Source organism: Mesocricetus auratus, unplaced genomic scaffold (genome assembly GCF_017639785.1).
Source record: "Mesocricetus auratus isolate SY011 unplaced genomic scaffold, BCM_Maur_2.0 Super-Scaffold_100033, whole genome shotgun sequence".
NCBI lineage: Eukaryota > Metazoa > Chordata > Mammalia > Rodentia > Cricetidae > Mesocricetus > Mesocricetus auratus.
The window spans coordinates 8,048,723-8,073,677 of NW_024429213.1; the positions used below are offsets into that span (position 1 = coordinate 8,048,723).

At 38.8% G+C, this 24,955-nt stretch overlaps 1 protein-coding gene across 11 annotated transcripts in view; it reads left to right on the forward strand.

Annotated features, from left to right (window-relative positions):
* The window catches only part of Cask (calcium/calmodulin dependent serine protein kinase), a 315,809-nt gene that overhangs the window by 240,238 nt on the left and 50,616 nt on the right, over positions 1–24,955 (forward strand). For all 11 annotated transcript variants that reach the window (XM_040733749.1, XM_040733750.1, XM_040733751.1 and 8 more), the window contains 3 exons: positions 6,815–6,936; positions 19,955–20,032; positions 22,350–22,430. In XM_040733749.1, the coding sequence (XP_040589683.1) occupies positions 6,815–6,936; positions 19,955–20,032; positions 22,350–22,430 (281 nt within the window). The remainder of the gene's footprint in view (positions 1–6,814; positions 6,937–19,954; positions 20,033–22,349; positions 22,431–24,955) is intronic.

Genomic DNA, 24,955 nt, shown 5'->3' on the forward strand with positions numbered 1-24,955 from the left:
TTTAACTTAATAAAGTACACTTTTGAGAAAGAAAAAAATTGAGACCAGGTCTCACTATGTAGCCCTGGCTGGACTTGAACTCACAGAGATCTGCCTTCCTCTGTCTCATGAGTGCTGGCATTAAAGACATGTGCCTCCAAATCTGGCAAAACAAAATTTTAAACATTATGTTGCATAGCTGGGGACAGAGTTCCCACCTATAATCCCAGCACCCAATGAGACTAAGACTGGATAATCATAATTCAAGGCCAGCCTGAGCTACATAATGAGACCCTGTCTTTAAAAAAAAGGTATCATGTTTGCAAGAGAGAGCTTTGATTGGGCAGTGAGAGTGTGTGTATAGTGTTGTGTTAATGAACCACTCCTGAAATAGGCACTAGAAGGTATGGCTTACCCTTCAGAAGAAGTGAGTTGCATTCCCATGCTGCATTTGCCAGTGTTACCAAGTTCCATAGCTATACATGTATACGAGAAATGCACACAGATCTTTCTTGAAATAACTGCCAGGTGAACATCGAGACAGCAAAGCCCACTGAATGGTGAACTTGAGATTTGTATACTTTGCTGTATTTCAATTTTGCCTGGGTAAGAATTGAAATCTTTGCTGAACTGTTTAAGAGTGAAGTAACTAGTGTTGGCCACTCTGCCATTTTGACAGGGATGAGAAATACAATGAATTGCCAGATGGCTAGCTGACTATCCACGTATGTGATAGAGCAGTACAGAAAGCTGTTAAGAACTCTGTGAACTGGGTGGTTGTCAGACTTTCTGCCCGTTTGGAATTGTTCATAGTTTGCTATGTGGGAAGAGGTGATGGGTGAGAGGGACTCAACCTACACTGACTCTGAGAACCTCATAGTTTAAATATTATTCTGTTTATTTTTCTGCTGTCCTTTTGGGTTTATTTTTACTTGGTAATTTTTTGTGAGACTTTTCCACTCTTGAAATGAAACTGTTCTGGATCCAAAGATTTTATTGACTTTAAAAACATATTCCTCTTTAAATAAATAGGCCTAGAAAACATTTTAAGGTAGCTGATATATTTATGCTGTTTTGACTATTTGTTTTCATAGTAGCAAGAGAACACTTTTCAGAAAAACTTTCTGAGAAGCAAGATTCTTTGGAAAAGTAGAAATGTTTACAATTCAAGTGTATGATTTTCAACCTGAATTTTTAGAAACACATGATTACTGAATGAACTGTGTAAAGTATTATCCTAAACCAGGATATCATTGCAAATGTATCATTGTAAATGTATCAGTGTAAGAATTTGGATCAAATGCTAGAAAAGAACCTTATATGGTAAATGCAAATGAAATGAAAAGAGAATAGAAATTGGAGTACAGCATTACTGCAATGTGACCTGGGGGCATTGCTGAGGTCATATGTGCTTTGAGTTTATAGAGAGCACACTGGGACAGGAGTCACAGTTGGTGCTAGGATTCATTCCTCTACTCCCGCCTGAGAGTGGCCCTTGGCTAGGTTATTGAATGCTGATAAGCCTCCAGTTTTTCAAATATAAAAACATTTACTTACATAACAGGGTTATTATAAAATCACATAAGATAGCAAGAATAAAAAAATAATTTCCACTATGGTTTTTATCTGGGCATGCTAGCTCACGCCTGTAACCCCATCTCTTGGGAGACTGAGACAAGAAGATCAGGAATTTGAGGCCAGCCTGAGCTATATATATAGTCAGATTCTGTCTCCAAAAAATAAAAATATTTTCTATGGATAATTGTAATTAGCTCTAAAATCTCCTATTTTAACCTTAGCTCTTCTATTTTAATACTTAACTATAAAATCTTCATAATTTATTCAGACATCCACAGCTAAACATTGAACTGAACTGCTAGAACCCAGTGACAGAGAGGGAGGAGTGATGAGCAAAGGGGTTAACACTGGGCTGGTGAATCCCACAGAAACAGCTGGCCTGAACAAGGGGGAGTTCTTGGACCCCTGCCTGATGGCTGGGAGACCAGCATGGGACTGATCCAGACTCCCTGAATGTGGGTGTCAGTGAGGAGGCCTGGACAATCAGTGGGGCCTTGGGTGGTAGATTGGTGTTTGTCCCAGGCATACAGATGGACTTTGGGTGCCCCTCCCACAGTGAAGGATGCTCTCTCAGTCTGATTGATCTCTTGGGGAAGGACCTGGGCCCTGCCCTGGATGAAATGGAAGACTCTGGAGATCCCCCACAGAGGTCTCACCCTCCCTGAGGAATGGAGTGGGGATTGGGTAGTAGCCTGGAGGAGGGAAGAGAGAGAGAGCTGGGATTGACATGTGAAGCAAGCTTGAAATAAAAAAAATAGAAAAATACTTGTAATCAAGAAGTATTTGATAAAGTATCCTTTTGAACCACATACTCTACAAAGTACAGCCCAGAATACAAAAGCAAATAGGATTCCTGCAGTTGTCTCCTAGGGAGAACTTGTGGACTACTTATTGGCTGATTTGTTTCTTTAAGGTAGTTAGAAATTTACTCCAGGCTTTTATAGGAAAAGTATCATTTTCCATCTTTGAAAAAGTCCTATATGACAATATAAAATCAATAGTAGTAACAGCTTAACCATTTGTGTGTTTGATTACCACTAGTACCTCTATTTAAAATCAGAAGCAATAGCAATGGGGAAGACCTACCAAAATCTTTGTGTCCATTTGTTTTTTAACTAGGGTTTATTTATTTTATTTATGTGTGTGAATGTTTTTACGTGTGTGTGTGTGTGTGCGCGCGCGCGCGTGTATATACATGTATACAAAAAGATCAGAAGAAGCACCATATCCCCTAAAACTGGAGTTACAGATGGTTGTGAGCCACTATGTGACTGCTGGGAATCAAACCTGGGTCCTCTGCAAGTGTAGCCACTAAACTAGCTCTCCAGCCCCATGTTAATTTTTGTTTCTTACCTTTTTTCTGTCATTGAAAAACTATGTACCTTTTAGATGGGCTTGGTTAGAGATGCTAGTTGTGCACATCTGGGAGCCCAAAATGTGTTTTGCGCTTCTGTTGGTCAACCCCAAAGAAAAAAATAACAAGACTGCAGGCCATGGTAGCACAGCAGAGGCTGGAGGTTCTCTTTTAAGTTCTAGACCAAGCGGGGGCTACATAGTGAGACCCCGCCTCCAAAAAACACAACACAAACAGAAATAAAGAAATTATAAGACTTTAAAAAGAAGCTATTGAAATGGTCACAGTTTGGGGTGGAGTGTCGCTCAGTAGAAGAGTATCTGCCAGCCATCAGTGGAGCCTGGGCTTCAATCCCCAGCTGGGAATGTAACAGTAATAATGATAATAATAATAATAACAGTGGAAAGGTAAAGAAAAATTAAGATTAGAGCAAAACCATTTATTCAGTTTGAAAAATGAAAGAAAAATTAAATGAAACAATTATCCTACATAATTGCAGAAAGTTAAAATTAGAGACCTTTCTTCAGGGCTGTAAGTAGGTGACTTGAGTACAACTGGAGAAATGCCCCCTTTCATGAGGGAGAGTACATTAAATGAACCCCATTTGTGTATAAGCTATGACTGTAAGTCACTCCAGAAGTGACAGAGACTTAGTAGACCATTGGAGGCCATGGGATGGAGGCTAACAGATGCCTTCAATGTTTTCAGAAAGGCATCCATCCAGTGGCCCCATCAACAGATTCATCCCCTGGTTAAGGCAGGGATTTCCTGCTCATTCTCCTCTTCCTCCCCAACCCTGTCCCAGGAACTTTCACTTCAAGGTGTGTAGTTTGCCTCCTGTATATACCAACTTGAGAGCCCCTTGAGGCTTGAGAGCATATTTCTGTTTTCTTTGAAGCCCCTACCTAGCACCTGGCACAAAGGAGAAACATTCAATTCAGTAAGGAACTTGGTTATGGGTTGACACAATATGGTCAAATTCTTTACCAACGTCCATATATATGCATGAACCATAATTGTAAAAGTTTTCTCTGTGCTTCCTAGCATAGCCAATTAGTATAGGAAGTTGGGCAAAGCTTGGACTTTGAAGCTAGACAAATCCAAAGCTGAGCACTGGTTCAACCACTTTCTAGCTGGAACCTTATTGGACCCTTCTGAAAGTAGTATCTAGAAAGATGTTTGCCTTTATGTGGTGGCAAATAATACAATCTAAAGAATTAGGAGCTGCCATTATTATGAATTATTTTATTTATTTTTAATTATATGTGTATAGAGGGTGTATATGCCATGAGTGCATACACCCAAGTTTCATAAGTTCAGGGCTTTAGACCTGGTTTTAAAAATGTGATAACCCCAGTATCATTTAATCTGCTAGTAATGATGTACTTTAGGGAATCCGAGATTCATGGGGACATTGGGGACTAGTTTTTTTTTTCTACATGTTCTCTTAACTTTTCAGATCTTTCAGTAAGGATGAACAAAGTTGGTTCTGTGCTACTTTACAGGGTGGTGGGGGGGGTTCTGTTGTTCTTTGAGGGTTTTGTTTGTTGCTACGTTGAGCAAAGTAAAAATCCTAAGAGCAGGTAAAAGGCAATAGATTGTGTCCATACATCTTCAGGACTAGCATAGGCAATGAGAACTGATTTCTACCTTGTATCTTTTTATCCCATTCAATATCTACTTATGTTTCTGGTAAAAATCTCAATAGCTTGATAGGCATTAATTTCCAAAATTTAAAAGTACCACTAGTTACTTCTTAACAAATAAATGGTCAAACTGGCATATTCATGTCATGAACTGCAACTCAGCAGCGAAGAGGAACAAACTGAATGGCTGCACAGAGGTATGCTAGGTTTAAAAAAAGAGTCAGTCTCCAATGGTTATATGCTGTCTGGTTTCATTTATATAGCATCACCAAAATGGCAAAATGAAGGCACCTTGTCAGGATGAAAGTTTTGTAGCTTGTACCTATGTCATCATCCTGACTGTGGTATCTTCTAAGGTTTTGTCATATGATACTATTGGAGGAGACTGGATAAACTTGAATCTTTGTGTGATTTTTCTTACAAGTGCATTGCATCTATAACTGTCCCAAAATAAAGACGTTTTTTAATAGTCACAGTAATTTCCATATGTATAGCCACATGATTTATGACTTAAACACCAAAACTTTAATGTAGCTAAATAATGCTATGAAAATCAGTAGGTTAGGTAGCAACTTGTTTTGCTATTGTAGAAACCTTGGACCATATGGATAAGAACAGGAAGAGCTAAGTAGGGAAAAGATAGCTACTGTTACACTTCTGGTGTATTTAGTTCTATTTTTTACACTCTGTGTGTGTGTGTGTGTGTGTGTGTGTGTCTGTCTGTCTGTCTATCTGTCTGTCTGGGTTTTCTTTTTACCATAATTAGGAAACGTGTCACATGGTTGTGTTTTCTACTTTTCTAAATTTTATGAGAATTTTCCTCTATCTTTAATTTTTCAAAAACAATTTTTATTCAGCTGTATATTCATTATATGAGCATCCTATAATTTAATCATTATCTATTAGATTTATCTTCCATTTATATGTTAAATATCCTTGTACAGAATCCTGGTTTTCTCTTTAAGGTAGATTTTTGTAAGTGAAATTAGCAAGTTTAAATACATTAGCATTTAAGGTTTCTTGACATATGTTGCCAGATTACCTTCTGGGGAATAACACTGATTTACATTCTCACCAATGAGCTCATTGGAATGGATGGGATCTGAGACAAGAACTAGAAACTGTTACTGTTGTCTGAAACAGGGTTTTCAAAGTTAGCACTGACATTTTGGGTCAGGCAACTCTTTGTTGTGAGGGTGCTGTCCTAGACCTTGGAGCGGATTCAGTACTATCCCTAGCCTCTACCACCACAGACCAATAGCCACCCTCCCTTCTGCTACTGTGACAAACCAAAATAGCCCCAGACGTTAAGAAAAAATCCAAATCCCCCACCAGGCTGAGAACTGCTGATCTGAAGACTTAACTGACAATGAAAGAAGCACTTGTTCTTAGACTTTCTTGCTATATACAAATGTGCCTCTTGGGATTCTTTTTCATGGAATGTATATTTGCATATCTTCTGTAGAGTAAAACAAGGTGATTGGTTCTTTAAGGCTGTATAAATGACTTTAATAATGCTCACATGTACCTTTCACTAATGATACCTGCCTAGTGGTCCTGAGGAAATGTAAGGAGACTGATAACACTTCATTTTCTTTGCCCTACAAAATGACTTTCCTAAAAATTTTCATGTGGTATTTGGATGCCTGTTTATCTACCATCCCTTTGTCTGTGGGTCTGTATAAGGTCCTGAGACAATGAGAATGACTTTGGTTCTCCTGACTTCATATGTATAGTTTTAAAAGGGAAAAAAATTGACTGAGGTCTTAGCCAACTAAAACTATTTTTTCAAAAATTTCAAGCATATTTTAAGCAGCAACAGCTCTCAATTGATGGTCTGTGCCTCATATCCATAGTTGGTTGTTCTCTCAGTTCCTGATGGAATGCCCTGTGTAAAAGGTCTACCTGTGTTGTTTCTATAATATTGCAAATGCCTTGGGGCTCCAATACCCTTACTGTCTAGCAGATGTATACCTTGCTGCACCCAGATCTTCTGTCCTAGTAGCCGAGTTATGTTGACAGAGTGCTTTAATTTAAATATGCAAGCTTAAGTTCACTTTTAAAAACAAAATACACAAATACTTTGTTGAGAACATAAGCACTTAAAATATTCTGCCCTTAAATGACATGAAGCACATTTAAGCCTCTCCTTAATAAACACGTAAGCCTTCCGTGTTTAATAAACGCAAGCTTAAGGTTGCAATCTCGTGTGACATTGATGATGTACTAGCAGTTTCTTTTCCATTTCACCCCCCAGGAGCCGTCTCTCAGGTGCTGGACAGCCTGGAAGAGATCCACGCACTTACAGACTGCAGTGAAAAGGACCTAGATTTTCTACACAGTGTTTTCCAGGATCAGCATCTTCACACACTGCTAGATGTAAGTCTCATCTTTTTAGTTTTCTTGTTTGGAGAACATTTAGTATTTGGCAGACATTTTTGCTTTATAGGGATTCTTAGATCTCTAACATAGCACTCTGTTTTCAATTTGGATCTATAAAAAATGGGGCAAACTATATAGTACAGATTCCAAACTAAAGTAAAACATATGTGTAGTACAAATGCAGTATATCCTTACCAGCCACTATGGGGAAATTGTATTTACTTATATTTATAAATAATGTGTGTATTCAAGTGATGAGTGAGTTTTTTAAAGAGTGTAATGCAGCCCTAATTTCCCAAGGCATTTTTTGTTTCTATTATAATAAATTATTTGTCTTAACAGTGATTTCTTCCTATTGCCTTAAAACATTATTCCTCAGGAATGCATATAGAAGTGATAAAAACAAATGAGATACTGTGCAGTGGACTAGATATATTCACACACATGAATATTTAATATTGCTGGAACACTGGGATTCATAAATTTGGTGTCTTCTTCAAACATAAGAGGATGTTCCATCATTAAATTTGGCAGGCTTCTTCGACAGCCGATTAGGGCACAAAGAAACAAACCAAAAAGAAAAAAGAAAAGAAACAGAAGCTATACCAGGTGTGGTGGCCCATGCCTATAATCCCAGCACTTGGGAGGCAGAGGCAGCCATATCTCTGTAGTTCTGAGGCCAACTTGGTCTACGTAGAGAGTTCCAGATCAGCCAAGACTGCGTAATGAGAAAAAAGAAAAAGAAAGGAATAGGAACAGAAAGTGACGGTCCATGCCTACCTTCAGTGTAGTGTCAGAAAACTTGATTGAGTTCTACAGTGAAATCTTGGATGGTTCCATAGTAGGAGTAGATGTCAGCCATTTTTGTAGGAAGCTCTTTGCCTTAATAAGAGAACAAAACTTGCTTGGAAGATGTAGAACTGTTTGGTACTACTTGATTCACCTACTCTAGGGTGCAGATTACGTTAAAGCAAAACTTTACAGGATATTCTATAGAGCATTCTTCTGCTAGGTAATACTATGGCAGAAAAGGAGAAAAGACTTGAACTGATTGGTTATTTGATGACTAAAGAAGTATAGGATTCAGAGTGGGTATAATTATAGTAACAGAGCTAAGATGTTCTGAAGAAAGAAACCTTTTGACATGTATTTAATAGCATTTCTCAAGCTAAGTCAGACACAAATCTTTTCCTTTGAAGTCCGGTAGAGCCGCATTTTGATGAGGACCACTATGGAGAAAGCTAAGAATGTTGTATGATGTTTCAGTTTCACACGATATAATTAGAGTTATTGAACAGTGGCTTCTGTCCATAAATGTTGTCAACTTAAATTATCAGAATTTCCTTCTTTAGTTTGAATTTGTGTGGGCGTGGGGGTAGCATTTATGATGCTGTGTGATACATGTAGAGGCCAGAGATGGACATGGAGTGTCTTCTTTGCTCACTCTCTACCTTATTTTTTGAGGCAGGTCTCTCATTAAACCTGCCACTTTTTGATTTGTCTAGAACAACTGACCAGTGAGCTGAAGGGATCCTCCAGCATTGAAGTTACAGACACAAAGCCGAGTTCAGCCTTCTATATGGATTCTGGGACTCTGAACTCAAGCCCTAATGCTTACATGGAGCACACTTTACTCACTGAGTCATCTACCCCTCCCTGTTTTGGCTTTTTATAGAGTGTATATATGAATCGGAGCTCATTAGCTGCTATAACAAGCAGTTCTAAATTATATGTGTAAGAACTGGAGAGAGAACACTTGCTGTTCTTCCAGAAGACCCAAGTTCAGTTTCCACCACCCACATCTGACAGCTGACAACTGCCTATAACTCTGGCTCCAAGAGATTCAACACCCTCTTCTGGCTTCTATAGACAAATGTATTTACAGGCATATACTCACACATACACATATATAAATATATATATATATTAATATATGTGTATATATATAAACATAATTCCAAATAAAGTCTTTAAAATGAGCATGGAGCTGGTAAGATGGCTCAGCAGGTGAAGGTGCTTGCTGCCAAGCTTAATGACCTGAGTTCAATCCCTGGAACCCACATAGTGGAAGGAGATAATTGATCTCTGACTCTAGAATGTAAGGGACCTAGAAAATACGATTTAGACACAGGCATAGAGGGGGTGTAAATCAGTGGTAGAACACTTGCTTAGCATGTACAAGATCTTTGCTTTGATCCTCAGCATTCAGGAGACTGAGGCAGGAGGATCACAAGTTAGGAGCCAGCTTGGTCTATATTGTAAGACTGTCTAAAAGAGAAAAGGGCCAATAAGAGGACTCAGCAGGTAAAGGTACTTGCTGCCAAGTCTGATATCCAAAGCCCACATAGTGGAAGGAGAAAACTAACACCATAAAATCGCCTCTGACCTCCCCACACATGCAATAGCATGGACCCCCCCCCACAAACACATACACATCATACATACACACACACACACACACACACACACACACAATAATAATAGTAAACAAATTAAAATTTTAAAGCAAGAGAAAGTAGGGATGAACAGCTCTTGGGGAGAAACTTTTAAAACGTTGTTCACCCACATTTCTTTCTTCTACTACTTCATACCCCATGCTTGGTAGGAATTGTTTTGTTCTATGGTGTCTTTAGTAGTGACAACCACTGGCATAGTTTTGAGGGGCATGAATTCTTTCAGGTTTCTGAGTCTCGGGGAACCATTTTATGTTATTCTTGTTAATCCAGTAACACTCTAAGTATCTAAGTTTGAGATCAGAAGTTTTAAGTTGACAAAACAACAGTAAGAAGTTCCTAAGGATGACTGAAGACCATCTGAGGGTTTTGTTTGCCCTAGTCATGGCTTTAAATTTAAACAAGTTTAGCATTCATTAGAATTTGGAGGGAACAAAAGTACTGTGGCATTGAAGTGCCTGTCATTTGCAGCAACATGAGTGAACCTGGAAAGCTTTATGATTCGTGTAATGAGCCAGACACAGAAAGACAGATGCAGCGTGATATCACTCGTATGTGGGTTCTAGCGGTGATCTCACAGAAACTGAGTAGGAAGAGTGAGCAGCTGGGGGGATGCCCGTGGTGGAAGTATGCGGAGAGGTCGGCCAGTGGTCCAGAGTTGTTGGGAAGAATGTGATCTGGTGATCTACTACCCAGTAGGGTGACTTTGGTTGACAATATTGTATTGATTATTTCTGGATAGCTACAAGAGAGGACTTAAGTATTCTTACCACAAAGAAATGATAAATGTAAGAGGTGACAGATATACTAAATACCTTGATTTGATATGCCCAGTGTCTACATCTGAGCACATCACACCATTCTCTACAGTTACTATGTGTGGACTTACAAAAGAAAACCGCTGGTTCTACAAAGGAAGCTATGTTCTAATTTGAATTCTAGTTTAATCTATAGTTAGAAATGAATCAAAAATCTCCATATATTTGCTGCCTAAATAGTCCCAGCACATGAACACTGTTCCTCATTTTGTAGGCAAAAATAGAGAGAGGCATGAGGGAGACATACTTGGGTCAACTTTTTTCAGCCTCTGTTTAAAATTCTAAGGTGCCAGTGTTACGATGGTTTATGTATGCACTCCATAAGTGATTTTAGTAACATACAATTTGATGTGAGTACCAGTTGGCTGAAGCTGCCAAATCAAAGTATCACAAATCAAGTGGTTTAAAGCAGCGACTTAAACTTTTGCGGGTTGCCCCTATCCCTTGGCTTGTAGACACTTCCCTCCAGGCTCTGCTCTGTTCCTTATATGTCATTGTCTTCAGTGCTTTTATCTGTCTTCATGTAACCCCCTTAAAAAAATACCAGCCATTGAGTTTAAGCTGGCCCTGATCCAATATACCTCATCTTAATTGCATTTGAAAACCCTTCATTTCCAAATGTTACATTCTGGGGCTCTAAATAGAACCGAACTTGGGGAGAGACAATTCAACTCAGTACAATGTGGAAAACTGACTTTACTCTGAATTATCACTTCAATCAGGTGTGAGTGCTAAGTGTACAAGTCCACCAGGAAATAACTCAGTGTCATCCTGTCAGTTACTTCATGTTCTTGGAAATAAGCGCTAAAGTATAGTCTTTGTCTTCTTGTGGTCTTTTAAATCAATGATGGCTCAGAATTTGTGTGGTACTTTGCATGGTCAGTTGATCATTTTTGATGGTTTTATTTTTTCAGATTAAAGAGTGTTTTGAAATGTTATTTCGTAACAATCCTCAGTCTTCTTATTCTTAGAAAAGTTTTCCTATTACAGAATAAGTTTTTACTTTGTAAGTAAGGTATTATAAAATATTGTTAAATGGTGCATTCATAATCTCTGGCACATTTTGACAACTAAGTTTCAAAACTTCCCTCCCAATCTGTCATACCCCTTGAGTGCTAGCATGTAATGCTGTTGTCTCAGTAGTGATATGATGTCCCACCTAACTAATATGATTTTGTAGGAAAGCTTAAGCTTGTTCTCTAAAACTGTAACCAGTAAATGAATTGCTAAAACCACAAAGCCCACTCTAGGAGTAGCTTAATTTAGATGTTACATCATAAGTAGCCTGTAGTATTTTTTAAGTAATATGTTAAAGTATTGCATTAGAAATAAACAAGTTCTGGAATCCCTCGTATTGCATATGACTGACATCTTTATTGTATTGCTTTACTGCTTAGAGAGAGTTCGAGTTTTCCATCTAGCCTGGAAAACTACAACTCTAGATTTACTGTCTTGTATCTTTGAGATGACATTGATTTAGTAGACATGTTTGGAATAGAATATTTTTAGAACTCAGAAGTTTCCTAAAGGAAAAAAAGAAGTAGAATTTTTTAGCCACTTAGAGTCTGAGAAATAAGTTACGACAGTTTGAATGTGTAACAACCTTGCCAGTCAGGAAATGCCAAAACTATTTCTCATGAATTCTGGACTTCAATGTCTGGAATGAAACACCCTGAGGACCTTGGGAGGCCAAGTTACTGGTAGCCTCCCCGACCAGTGTCAAACAGTCATCAGCTTTGGCAGGTACTAGCTAGCTGGTTGGTGGGCCCCAGCCCACCCCCCCCCCCAGTCCACTCCTCCCATGAGGAGTCAACAAAGCCTGGCACGTTAAGTTGGGGCAGGACCAAGCCCCTCCCCCCTGCATTAAGGCTGAGCATGGCATCCCACCATAGGGCATGGGCTCTCTCAAGCCATCTCTCCAGCCCCACTTTCAGCAATTTGAAGTGTACAGTACTGTGGGGCTAAGTGCACGTACATCATTGTGCACTCATTGCCACCATCTGTCTCCAGAATTCTTTCATCCTCCTCAACTGGACTAAAAGTAAAACAACGTCTCTATCACCTCTCCCTCTTAGCTCATGGCAGCCATAATTCTACTCACTGTCTCTATCAGTATTACTATTCCAAGAACCTCAGTGAGGCACACAATACTGACCTTTTTTAATGTTTTTTTTAATTGTGTGTGTGTGTGTGTGTGTGTGTGTGTGTGTGTGTGTGTGTGTGTTGCTTAGGCAGACATGTGCATAGTGCATCTGGACCTTTCAGGAATTGACTTTTTCTTCCAACCATGTGGGTTCTAAGGATTGATCTCAGGTCAACAGGTTTTGAAGCAAGCAACTTTACCCACTGAGGTATCTCACTAATCCAGTTTTTGCTTTTTTCATGACTAGCCTATTTTATTTAGCATCATAGTGGGCACCTGAACATGTATGGAATACACTCAGATAGACACAGGGAGCTATATTTTAATTGAACAGATTTGAAAATTCTGTAGTATATAAGTTTTTAGAGGAAAAGGGTACCAATGGAGTAGGCAAATATTTACTCCATAAAAGAAAAAGTATCCTGGTGGTTTTGATATCCTTTTATAAACCGTGGAATCACAATAATGCATAATCATTCTTAAATGTGTAAAACATTTTTTCTTGGAGTTTATAAATTTATAGCTCCTTAAGTTTCTTGAAAATTCCATTTTAGCTTTCATAATATTTCTTTGAGACCTGTGTGGACTACCTTTGTACTATCTCATGTTTAATGATACTAAGGATGTGTGACCAGCCCCATAGTGCTGTCTGCACTGTCTCGTGTTTCATTATACCAATTGTTTATGTTTAAGAGATGGGCTTTCCCAGGAAGTCCTCTGGTCAAACCTCCCAAGGAGGCGTTTATGCTAAAGATCTCAAGTTGGTATGTTAACTTGAGCAGGAAATTAGAGTTTAGATCTCAGAAATTTTTCTCCAATTTACAACTTCAAAAAAATCATCTGTGATAGCTGCTTGTCAGTTCCCTGTATTTTAGTATTAAATCTCCTACCTTTCCTTAACATTTTGCTGTATTTCAAATGTATTATAAGTGAAAAACATCCTTTTGTCCATCACCTCTCAGTTCACTAATGTGTGGCATTGGAACTTGGTTCACAGTCACAGAAACCGTGAAGGAAGTTCCTAATAAGATAGTCTGTTTCTTATCTCATCATTGTTGTTTCATGCAATCTTGCTCATACTCTTGTTATCTGTCTTAGTAGGATTGCAGGCACATTTCATTATTTTGTGGCTAAGTATGACACACTTGAATTCTTTTCCAACAGGAAGTTGCTTCAGTTTCTTTATAGTAAGTGGTTGCTAGTGAACTTCAGTGTCCTCTGTAGCTCTACAAGCCCATTCGGTTTTTGGTCCGTGCTTATAGTTTTGTTGTAAAAACTAGAATCATGCCAGGTGGTGGTGACACACACCTTTAATCCAAGTACTCAGAAGGCAGAGGCAGGTGGATCTCTGTGACTTTTGAAGCTAGCCTGGTCTACATAGTAAGTTCCAGGATAGCCAAGGCTACACAGAGAAACCCTGTCTTGGAAAAAAAAGAGTTACAATGTCTCAAGTGGTTTATGTCATTGTTCTTTGATATGGTTTCCTCTGTGGGGGAGAAAAGCAAACGGGTTACACAACCCATGGATAGTTATTTCATAGTGCCTTCCCACTAATTCTATTTTAAATGTTCAATGATAAATAAACCAGTGAGCATTAATTGCTCTTTGAAGACTACAAAATCAAGAATGAGATGTAATAGAGTATGAGATTTAAACAAAGAAGATTTATTTCATGCTTACAAGTAAATTAGAAGTGATGTATTAATTGATTTCATCTTTCTGTTGGAGAGCTCAGGAGATAGGAATTGAATATCACCAGTGAGTTTACTCTGCTTTGTTTGTAACAGCTGCAATGTGTAATGCAGGTTGCCAATGGAGCTGCCCCTATTCTCTGTCTCTGAGGCAGAGGTGAAATGTGTCCATGTGGCTGTGTGTGGTCGTATCTGACACAGCGCCAAAGACTGGCAGGGAACAGGCCTGTCTGGAGTGACGGTGTGAGACAGCCCATTTCCCTTGCAGCTGTTCCCATTTCCTTGTTTGTGCCCTGATGTTATGTGTGTGGCTTGGATATAAATATGTATATGCTGAACTTGAGTAGCTAAATTCTTAGAAAAACAATGCAAACAGTCATAGAGTTCCACATCCTTGTTTTTCATCTAGGAATAATTTATTAGCATCTTCCTATCCTCTTCCCCACGCACTTCAGCATGCCAGCTTTATAAATATGCTTCTTTATCTTCCACTTTAAGGAATGCAAATAACAAAAAGAAGGTTTTTTTGACATTGCCAGACCACCTTGAACTTAAATTTCTACAGCAGAGGTTACAGGTTCTCACCCTCAAGCCAAATCCAGGCAACCACTTGTTTGAGAAATATTTTATTAAAACACAGCCATATCTGTTCGTTGTTAACGGTTGCTTTTACACAGCACAGCAGGCTTTAATAGTAGTGACAGAGACTAGATAGCCTCTAAAGCCTAAAACACTTCTGTTTGCCCAGAATTAGACTAAGATCATAGCATGACAAAATCTGCGATTGATTGACTAATAACTTCCAAATCATATTTGCTTTACATTTTCCATGTTCTATGAATAGCATTTTCTGCAGTTTTACCCCAAATATTACTAAAGGCATCTCCCTAGCACGGGTTGTTAGTTGTTATGTATTACTAAATTCTAGTATAATCCCAAGAGATCTGGTGTGAGACAAAAGGCCATGTTATCATTCCCTGCTGCTCTGGTTGTGTAACCATAAGTGCAGCATTTCACCTGAGTAGACATTAATTTTCACTTCTGCGTTGGTCAGCTTCTAGTTGCTATGACAGAATCCCTCGATAATCACCTTTAAAAAAGGAACAAATGTGTATTTTGGCTCACAGTCTTAGAGGTTTCAGGTCAGTTTTCCCCATTGCTTTTGGGCCTGTGGGTAGGCAATACATCATTGCAGAAGAGGCTTCCTGTCTCATGACATGCAAGAAGTAAAGAGAAGGGAATGGAATACCGGTATCTACTTCAAAGGTACAGCCCCGATGACCTAACATCCTTCTACTAGGCCCCACTTCTTAAAGGTTCTACCACCTCCACTGGTGACACAGCTGGAAAACAAGACTTTTAATACATGTGTGTTTGGGTGGCATTTACCCAAACTCTAGAATCTTCTTCAAAATGAAGGAACAGAATTTATTGATATCTAACGTCTTCTCTATCTTGTTAAGTAAGGCAGACTTAAAAGATCCAAGAAAGAAAGAAATATGGCCAAGATGTGTTTAATTTTGTGTGTAAGCAGGAGCAAATAAAAATTGTATCTGGTTCCTTAAAAAACAGCTAAAATAAGTATTTCTGCTGTGCTTATTTTTGTGGTGCTCTACATTTTTTACTAATTTCTATGTACAAGTTCAAATTTTTAATTTTTGAGGAAATAATTGTGCAACGTACACCGTGTCCTGTTATCTTGTACTGTAGAACTCCGGGGTCAAGGAGAAGAAAAAGAAACCCTTACACAGCATGATCTATAATCACGAACATCAGACAGCCACTTCCTTTTTGCTTGTTGATGCCCTTGATGTGGCAGGCTTCCCAGAGTTGCTGCTGTCCTGAGGTGCAAATGTGCAGCTTTAGCATTGTTGGCACAGCCTGCTGCTAGCCTCAGAAGCACACTCTCATCCTGCCCTGTGATATTACCCATAGCCCCTATTTCTGGGTCTTCCTGCTCTGTGTGGGCAATCCTCTTGGACAGGACTCCATCAGAATGGCCTTGGGCAGGTTACCCTCTTGGGTCTTTATTTGACTCATAGAAAGCACACATTCTTACCTTATGTACTGGAGGTTACAGACACTAGTCACTTTTCACTTAAGACCTAAAATATCACATGTTGAGCCTCCCGAGGATCCCCTTAACAAGGCTACCCCATTGCGCCAATGTGGGCCAGTCAGTTGCTGCAACTCAGCAAAGCCCTGGCCCGAGACCAATGCAAGGAGCTCTCCTGTCTGCCACTTCCAATTCCTGTGCAGGCTTTTCTGGACGCTCCCTGTACCCTTCACTTTACATGGGGAAAAAAACAGTTCCCTCTCCTTCCTGTCTCAAGAAGCAGGGGAAGAGAAAATCAAATATGTTCTCTCCTCAAGCCTGTGACTCCTACACATGTCATGCGTGTGCCTCTGTAGGTAGAGTAAGACTTACCTAGGCCAAGTGCAGAGGCAATGCTGACTGCTACGCGAGCCCTACACCAGCACTGGCAGCTTCCTAGTAGACTTGGTGCCACAGACTTCCTGTTGGCCTTAGTTTGGAATTCTAGATGTGTGTATGTGTGTGTGTGTGCATCAGGCCATACCACAGGCACAGAGGAGTTTTATCTGACCACCTTCCTTACAATATAGCCATGAAAGTGATGACACTCCAGATACCTGCACGCCACCCATGAAGTCATCCTAAAGCTAGAACTGTGGCTCTTACCTCACTGTTGTCTGTTTTCCTCATCTGTACAGAGGCACCAGCCTTGCACAATTAGCTGAGGTTAGATGAGTACATTTACATTAAGGTCTCTGACTAGCAGTTAGCATCTAGTAAATGCTCAATAAAAGAAGCAGTTGTCATTGTTCCTGGTAATGCAGATTGAGCATCTGTTATCTGAATTGCTGGAGGATTGAAGTGTTTTATATTTGAGGGTTTTTTTAGTTTTAAATATTTGCGTACAATGATAATTTGGATTTAGGACCAAAGACTAAACATAAATTTCAATTATAATTCAAACATATCATGTACACACAGCCTGAAAATAATTTTATGAAACATCTTTAGTGTGCCTGGAATTTGACTACAAGCCCTTGTGTGAGTTAAAATGTGGAACTTTCCACTTGTAATTCAGTATTTTTAAGGTATTTCAGATGTTGGAGCATTTCTGATTTTGAAACATTTTAAATTTGTGATTTTTTTCCTTTTATTGAAAATAGATGTTTTTCCTCACATAATATATTCATAAAAGTCCCCTTCCCTTTATCCTGCCCAGTTCCTCCCTTCCCATCCAGATCCACCCCCTTTCTGCCTCTCATTAGAAAACAAACAGGCTTCTAAGGGATAATAATAAAACAAAACTAACACATAAGAACAGGACAAAACAAACCAACAGAAGGAAAAGAGTCCAAGAGATGGCACACGAAACAGGACCCATTAGTTTGCACACTCGGGAGTCCTACAAAAACACTAGACTGAAGTGCTAATGTTACAGGAACTGCAGGGTGAAAGAGAAGAAAGGAGGGGAAGAAGAAAAACAGCAACAAATGTGTTTGTATAATTTTAAAAAAATAAGATAAGCCGGGCGGTGGTGGCGCACGCCTTTAATCCCAGCACTCGGGAGGCAGAGGCAGGCGGATCTCTGTGAGTTCGAGGCTGGGCTGGACCGATAGCCTCCAAAACAATACAGAGAAACCCTGTCTCGAAAAACCAAAAAATAAATAAATAAATAAATAAATAAATAAATAAATAAAATAAAAAAATAAGATAAATTTTAAAAAAAGGTCCTGACACAACATTATGAGACAAGGAACCTTCAAAGATACCACTGAGTTTGCTTTCTGTTGGCCATCTCCTGCTGGTCATGCAGCCCACCCTTAAGAATAGTTTGTTTTCCCAGTAAGAATCCCTTGGGTTAAACTCAATTTTCATTTGCAAGTGGTTATCAATGGGAGATGGCTTACGAATGGGGACATGTGTCCACTCCTCCTTTCAGCTCTAGGACCCCATCTGGTACAGACCCACGCAAACCTTGTGCATGCTACCTCGGTCTCTGTGAGTTCATATATGCATTGACCCTGTTGATTTATAAGGTCTTATTTTCTTGCTGTCCTCCAACATCTGCTGGTTCTTATGCTCTTTCCGCCTCCTCTTCCACAGGGTTCTCCAAGCCCTGAGAAGAGAGATCTGATAAGACATCCCTTTTAGTTCGTATTGACATGCCTACCTGAAGATGCCTTTATATAATGAGCCATCTCTCAGGCCCACTGTCTTTTTTTAAGTGTTAACCATTGTTTTATTTTGCTAAGAACACAACATGGTGTTTACTATCAATAAAAAAATTTGTGTTAACTACAGACACAATGTTATAGGATTTATTCATCTTATAATTATAATATATTTAAATATTTCTGACTGATGGTTTCTTTTTGTTTTAGCTTTTTGAAGTGGGTGACATTCACTTTGCTTGAGGTTTTCTTAATATTTTATATATGAATTATTTCATTTCTTTTCATAAGTTAGTCTGGAAAGCTAATCACTACATTATTTCTGTAAGCTGGGCATTGTTTTACACACCTTTAATCCTAATACTGGGGGATAGAGGCAGACAGAACTCTCTGAGTTAAAAAAAAAAAAGGGCATATCTACAAGTAAGAGGCCAGCCTGGTCTGTATGGTGAGTTCCAAGCCATCCAGGGCTACATAATGAGACCCTACCTAGATACATTTCTATTAAAAGTACATTTTTCATTCCAAATTTTACTTGGCAATCACTAGAGATGTAAACCTTAAGAAGACATCCACACATATCCTCCCAAGGATTTGGCCAAACAACATACCACTAGTGCCCTAAAATGTTTTAAGTAGAGTAACATTTTACTTTTCTGCTTAAACTTCAGTCTTCAATTCAATAGTACTTTCTTAATTAATGATATCATATAAATGGCCCCTCCTCTATTTTCACTTTTTGATCATTTTTTAATGCTTCATTAGGAATTTTTAACATGTGGTATGGCCTAAAAATTTACAAGTCATAAAGATTTTTCTGGCATCTATCTATAATCTAAAGAATGTTTAAAGTCAGTATTTCACCTCTAGACTAGAATTGGTGTGCAGAGAAAAATGGGGGGAAGGGACAAACAACCCCCAAATTTCAGGCTATTTTAGAGAAGTTAGGAAATAGAAGTCGTCGGACTAACCAAGGTCACTTTTAACTTGTAGTTTTTAAAGTCCACTATTGACAGTCCATTTGAGCTAGAACTAGACTAGCATTTTGATTACACTTCTCAACTGCACAGTATTTTCTCTGATAAATTAAAGTAGTGTTCTTTAGCAAGTTGGTGCTTAAATCGTTCATGTTTGTATAGGGGATATAAATTTATTTAGCTCTTTTTCACACTCTGAATTTGCAAAGGCAAAAGACACAGGGTTCTGTCTTGGCTCCCTGCTGAAGGCTCCAGCCCTGATTCTGATGATGAACACCCGTGTCCTTAGTAAGACAAGAAAAACCTCTGTGAGAACACTCCTTCCTAGAAGGAGTTGGCTTTGCCCTTTCCCAAGATCTAGGTTTCTGAAAATTCTTTTAGACTCTTCTTGGCCAGAAAGCATTCTTTCATTTTACTCCAGTCACATCAGTGGATGTTGCTTCTGTCTGGAGAAAAACACTGGGATTGCTGCTATATTGACAAATATTAATTGCTAAGGATAGAATTTTACTTCCTCTCTTTAAAAGTATTTACTTTAAAAGATATGCATGAAGGTCAGACTCTGACAAGTTCCCTTGAATGATGAACAATTGTAAAGAAGACCCACTGACCTCATCTCCCTGACTTCTTAAGAGGGAAATATTGTTTGTTGAAATAACGAACAGAAAAACGTAAACTGGAGCAAAACCTGATGAGTATTGATTGGATTTTCTCCTTTGCTTTTTAGCTGTACGACAAAATTAACACAAAGTCTTCACCACAAATCAGGAATCCTCCAAGCGATGCAGTACAGAGAGCCAAAGAGGTAAGTGACATGTTGTTCTGGAAGCATGTAGCACCGTCTCATTTGCTACCTTCACTGAAGATGTTTGTGCTGTGTGTTAAGAGGCACACTCTTTAGGATGGCAGTTTGACTCATACTCGGATTCCAACTGCTAAATTTATCGTTGAACATCCATGTAGGGAAGAAAAAAGCCTCAGCAACAGTAGTTCCCAGACCTCTGGGTTTTGCTGTGTAAATGAACATATTAATATAGTCTTTCCTTTTTTATTGTTATTTTTACTGCAACTGGTAGAAATAGACATGCCTTAAAATCTGAGTTGCTTTTTTAATATGGTACTGTGTGTTAATTGACTTTTGTATAACAATTAAACAGACTGAACTCATAGAAGTCATTTTTATGCATCATCAATGATCAACACATTAAAGTTTGCCCCAGGCTTTTTCATACTTGCCTCTTGTGGAAACGTGGCTTTGCAAAAAGCTTGGAAAACAAAATTCACCCAGAATCCCATTTCCATTTTTGTATCTTTTTCATTTGCATGTAGAATTTGATGCATTATCAATCAAAATATATTGGTTTGGGCCAAATATTATGTAATAAGCATTTTGTACCTCTATTTGATCTTTATGATTATAGCACTGTGTAATTTTTTCTTATTACTGGAATGATGTAGAAATTTCCCCATTGGTGAATACTTTGTTTTGTTTTGTTTTTTTACTGTTCGGTCTTTAAAAGTTTTTATGCAAAGAAATATTTCCTTAAAAATATTTCTTACAAGGTATGGTTAGTAAATGAAAGAGAACTGAAGACATAGTCCCTTTCTTAGCAGATTTGGTTCTGGGTTTTGTTTTGTTGGGACAGGATCTCACCATATAGTTCAGTGTTGGGATGACAGGTGTATACCACCACAGCCAGCTTCCTGGCAGATGGGAACATGACTTTTGATTTATATGTGTATATATATAGTGTATGCTTACATACTCACTGAGAAATTAGATCACTGCAGGCAGGCCTTCTCACTTGGTGAGAATAGGGTAAGAGAAAGTTGTCTTAATTTGCCCAGCAAGTGTTCTTTCGTTCTTTGAAAGGAATACACTATCAGGAAGGAATCATGAGTCACTGCCCAATCTTGTCAGTGCCCGCAGAAGCAGAGACACTCAGGGGAAATCCTTTGTCCTAACTATACAGTAGAAGAATTTCCCCTAGCTTAGGAGATCACACCTCTGTACACAGGTCATAGGCCGTGAAAGTAGCAAGGGAAATAGAGTTTAGAGAAACAGAGAATACACCAAAGAGAACTACTTTAATTTCATTAAGCAATATGAAATAGCTGCATAGCCATCAATCATCAACAGGGCATTTGAGAAAGAAGCATCAGTATGGGTGTGAGTGGCAGGGTGCTGAAATCTGAGACTCGGGCCAAGTGAACCCCTTCCTGAAGTTCTGGCAGGTTGGGGCAGAAGAGGCATGCCGGTTGATGGGCTGTGTGCCCCTTACACCCAGTGGTGCTGAGGCAATCCTGAAGCAGCCATGTGCAGATAGAGCAGGAACGGGTGCCTGCTCAAAAAGCCGAGGTGCTGCTGTGGGCTGCTAGTCCTGTGTTAAGGTGAACAGGTGGACTCCATTTCTGGGTGAAAGGGAGAACTTTTTAAGAGCAGTTCACTTGCAAGCAGCGTTTTTACCAAACAAACTGGTAACGCCTAATTGGTCAGGAAAACTTGAGTGCAGAAGAAGAGCTGCTTACGGCATTTGAGTTTTTATTTTGGTGTTGGGTTCGCTGGAATTTCATCTAGGGAGCCATTGGTAGAAGCATGGTTTTCTCTATGTTGGAAAATAAGCATGGAGAACAGCATTACTCCCACTAGACTGCAAGGAAGAAAGTGTATTCTTAATTAATTATTCTACCTTGCATTCTTTTGTATATTGCTTTCATTGAACCTCTGGTCATGCTTTTAATGAACTAGCAGTGCTGTTCAGTTTTAAAGACTATTATTAACTTTCAGTACGAGTTGATTTGGGGACTAAATTTGAATTTTCTCATTAAGCTACTTAAGTTTCTTAAACCTGTAATAAATATGTGTTACGAACTTCCCATTTTGTTTTTTAGTGTTTCATTACCTTTGGGTCATAGCTGGGTATTGAAGGCAAACTATTATTGCATTTGTTTCATTTACTACTGTCAATACCATTCTAATATTTTAATAACCTTTGAACTCAACAAATGTTTCCAAAGTAATTGCCTTCCCTACTACAAAAATCCACTCATGGTTTTTAATTTAAAGGAGTTCCGTGCTTTGTAAATCTCATACCATGTATGTATCTTATTTGTTTTTCTAGGTATTGGAAGAAATTTCATGTTACCCTGAGAATAATGACGCAAAGGAACTAAAGCGTATTTTAACACAACCTCATTTCATGGTAAGTAACACATCAGTAAACCTAAAGCATACTTTGACAAGAAGGTGTTAGTAACCTTCATAAACTACTGCTAGTGTCGTCAAATGTATTTTACCCTTGTACAGTCATGTATGTCACCTACTGTTGGGATAAATTCTGAGGAATGTGCCATTAGGTAATTTTGTCATTGGAAGCATATCATAGAGTGTCCTTCCAAGAGCCTAGGTGATATGGGCTGCTAGTGTACACCAGGATACACAGTGTATAGACATGTATATACATATATTCAGAGGTGCTTAGAATCACAGTGAGCAAAACAACATGAAATTTGACAAGCACAAGAGAAATGATGAAATCGAGACACAAAGTGAACACAAGCACGTGAGGCTAGTGCCAGGATAGCCAGGATAGCACAACATGCGCACTTACAGGAAATGTGTTGTTTCTTTGGTCCTGATGTTGATTTATGTTTGACCTATAGTCTCACTAAGTCACCCAGACTAGCCTCGAATTCAGCATCCTCATGCTTCGGCCTCCTAAGTGCTAAGGTTATAAGCATATGCTATCATGATTCAACTTTCTTCTAAGTAGAAGAAGCACACTGTAAAATAAAGACAAAAAGTATAACAATAAGGAACTAAGCCAGTAACATCATGACTCTCTAGTGTGATGGCCCATGGATAACTGTATATATATATTATGCTTTCATCTGACTGGCTGTGCAGGCTTTGTTTACATCAGCATCACCACCACAGCCATGTAAGTAGGCACTATGCCATGAAGTCACTAGGCCCTAGTTTTCCGGCTTCAATATAATCTTGTATATGTAGCATATCATTGACTAAACTATCATTTTGTGGTTCATGACTATAGTTTCAGACTAAGATTATAATCCCAGATAATAACAAATACTTTGACTTTATTGTCTTTGTTGACCTTGTATCACAGTTGTAAAAGTGGCTCTTCAAGGACTATGTATGCCTCAAATGGGAATCTGCTTCCTTCCAATTCTTATATCACTCACTGGAACGCTCCGCTGCCTAAACCACAGGCAGCTGTAATTGAGGACAATTTTCAATGAAAACTGGCTTTGGCTTTTGTGGTGGCACATGTGCCGCAATGCATGCATGGAGATCAGAGAACAAGTTGAAAGAGTCTTCCTTCCATCACATGGTTCCAGGAACTAAACTCAAGGTGTCTTGTTTTAGATAGTGCAGAACTCATATACATTTTTCATTGGCTCCTGTGAAAGATGGGAATAACACTTGCATTTAGCCAATAATTAAAATTTGAAATAACTAAGAAACTTTTTGTAGAAAAAAAGCTCATAGCTATCTACTTACCTGCATTTCAAAAGTAGAATTACAGGGGTTGGCAAGATGGCTCTGTGTTTGCTAGTGCTTGCTGCTCTTCCAAAGGACCCAAGTTCAGTTCTCAACACCCACATCAAGAGACTCATAACTGCTGTAACTCCAGCTCTGGGGGATCCAACGTCTTCTGGCCTCCAAGGTCATCTACACAAAGGTGTATACACACAGGCTAATAAGTAAAAATAATACAGATCTTTTTTTCTAAAAAAAAGCACAATTACAGATGGTAATTCATGCTGAGTATAACATTTCTAAACAGTCACAGCTGTAGATATGGAATATATGCAAAGAATTGAAAATCCAGGCAACTGCCCTCTGGGTGAAAATACAACTTTAAAACCTTGTTGGTCTTACTGCAATTATTTATTTCAAATGCTAATTTAAAAATAATAGTTACAGTATAACATCTCCATACCTGTGAGTTTTGACATATATGCTATTTCATTGTACATGTAATATTTCTAAAACTTTAACATTGTCCTTCAAAATAACCATCTTGAAAGAAGCAATTTCCTGTATCCCCTACCTAATTTCTCTAGGCTTTAATGGCCGAACTCAAACACATCTCTGAGAGTGTTTAACTCCATTCTGATTGTACTGAATTAGAAATACAGTTCTGTGTCTGGGTGAGCCTACTTTTACAGCTGAAGTGTGTCATTGTAGAACTTTTTCCACCTTTACTATTGAAGTCATTCCTAATTACTCTAACTCTGTGTTAACCTTCTGTTTTCCACTTTCTATTCCTATGTGTAACACTCTAATCCACGCTGACCTGCTGAAGCAGGCCCTTTCCCTGGAGAATGGGCCTCAGCAATTCTCCTATGTCTGTCCTAGACTCAGCTTAACTCTGTGAGCTTGTGGTCTCATTTAGTCATTGTCCTCTGTATACCAAAGCAGGAACATGAAAGGATTTGGTGACCTATTAGTATCATCAAACTTGAACAATCACAAAAAGAGTTAGTTACCCTTGAGATCATCTTGTTCACTGATATTGCATGTATTGGGTCCATGTCTCCCCAGTGTGATTAAAGCTCTAAACTCAGGCAGGCCTGAGGTTAAACTCCATCCTTGCTGATGTGAGCTCAACCTCTTTTAGTTGAAGTAAGAACTAAATAGATATGTCTACTGTTATTAGCCTGCTTTCTGTCTCATCAGTGTTAGCTAATAAGGATTATT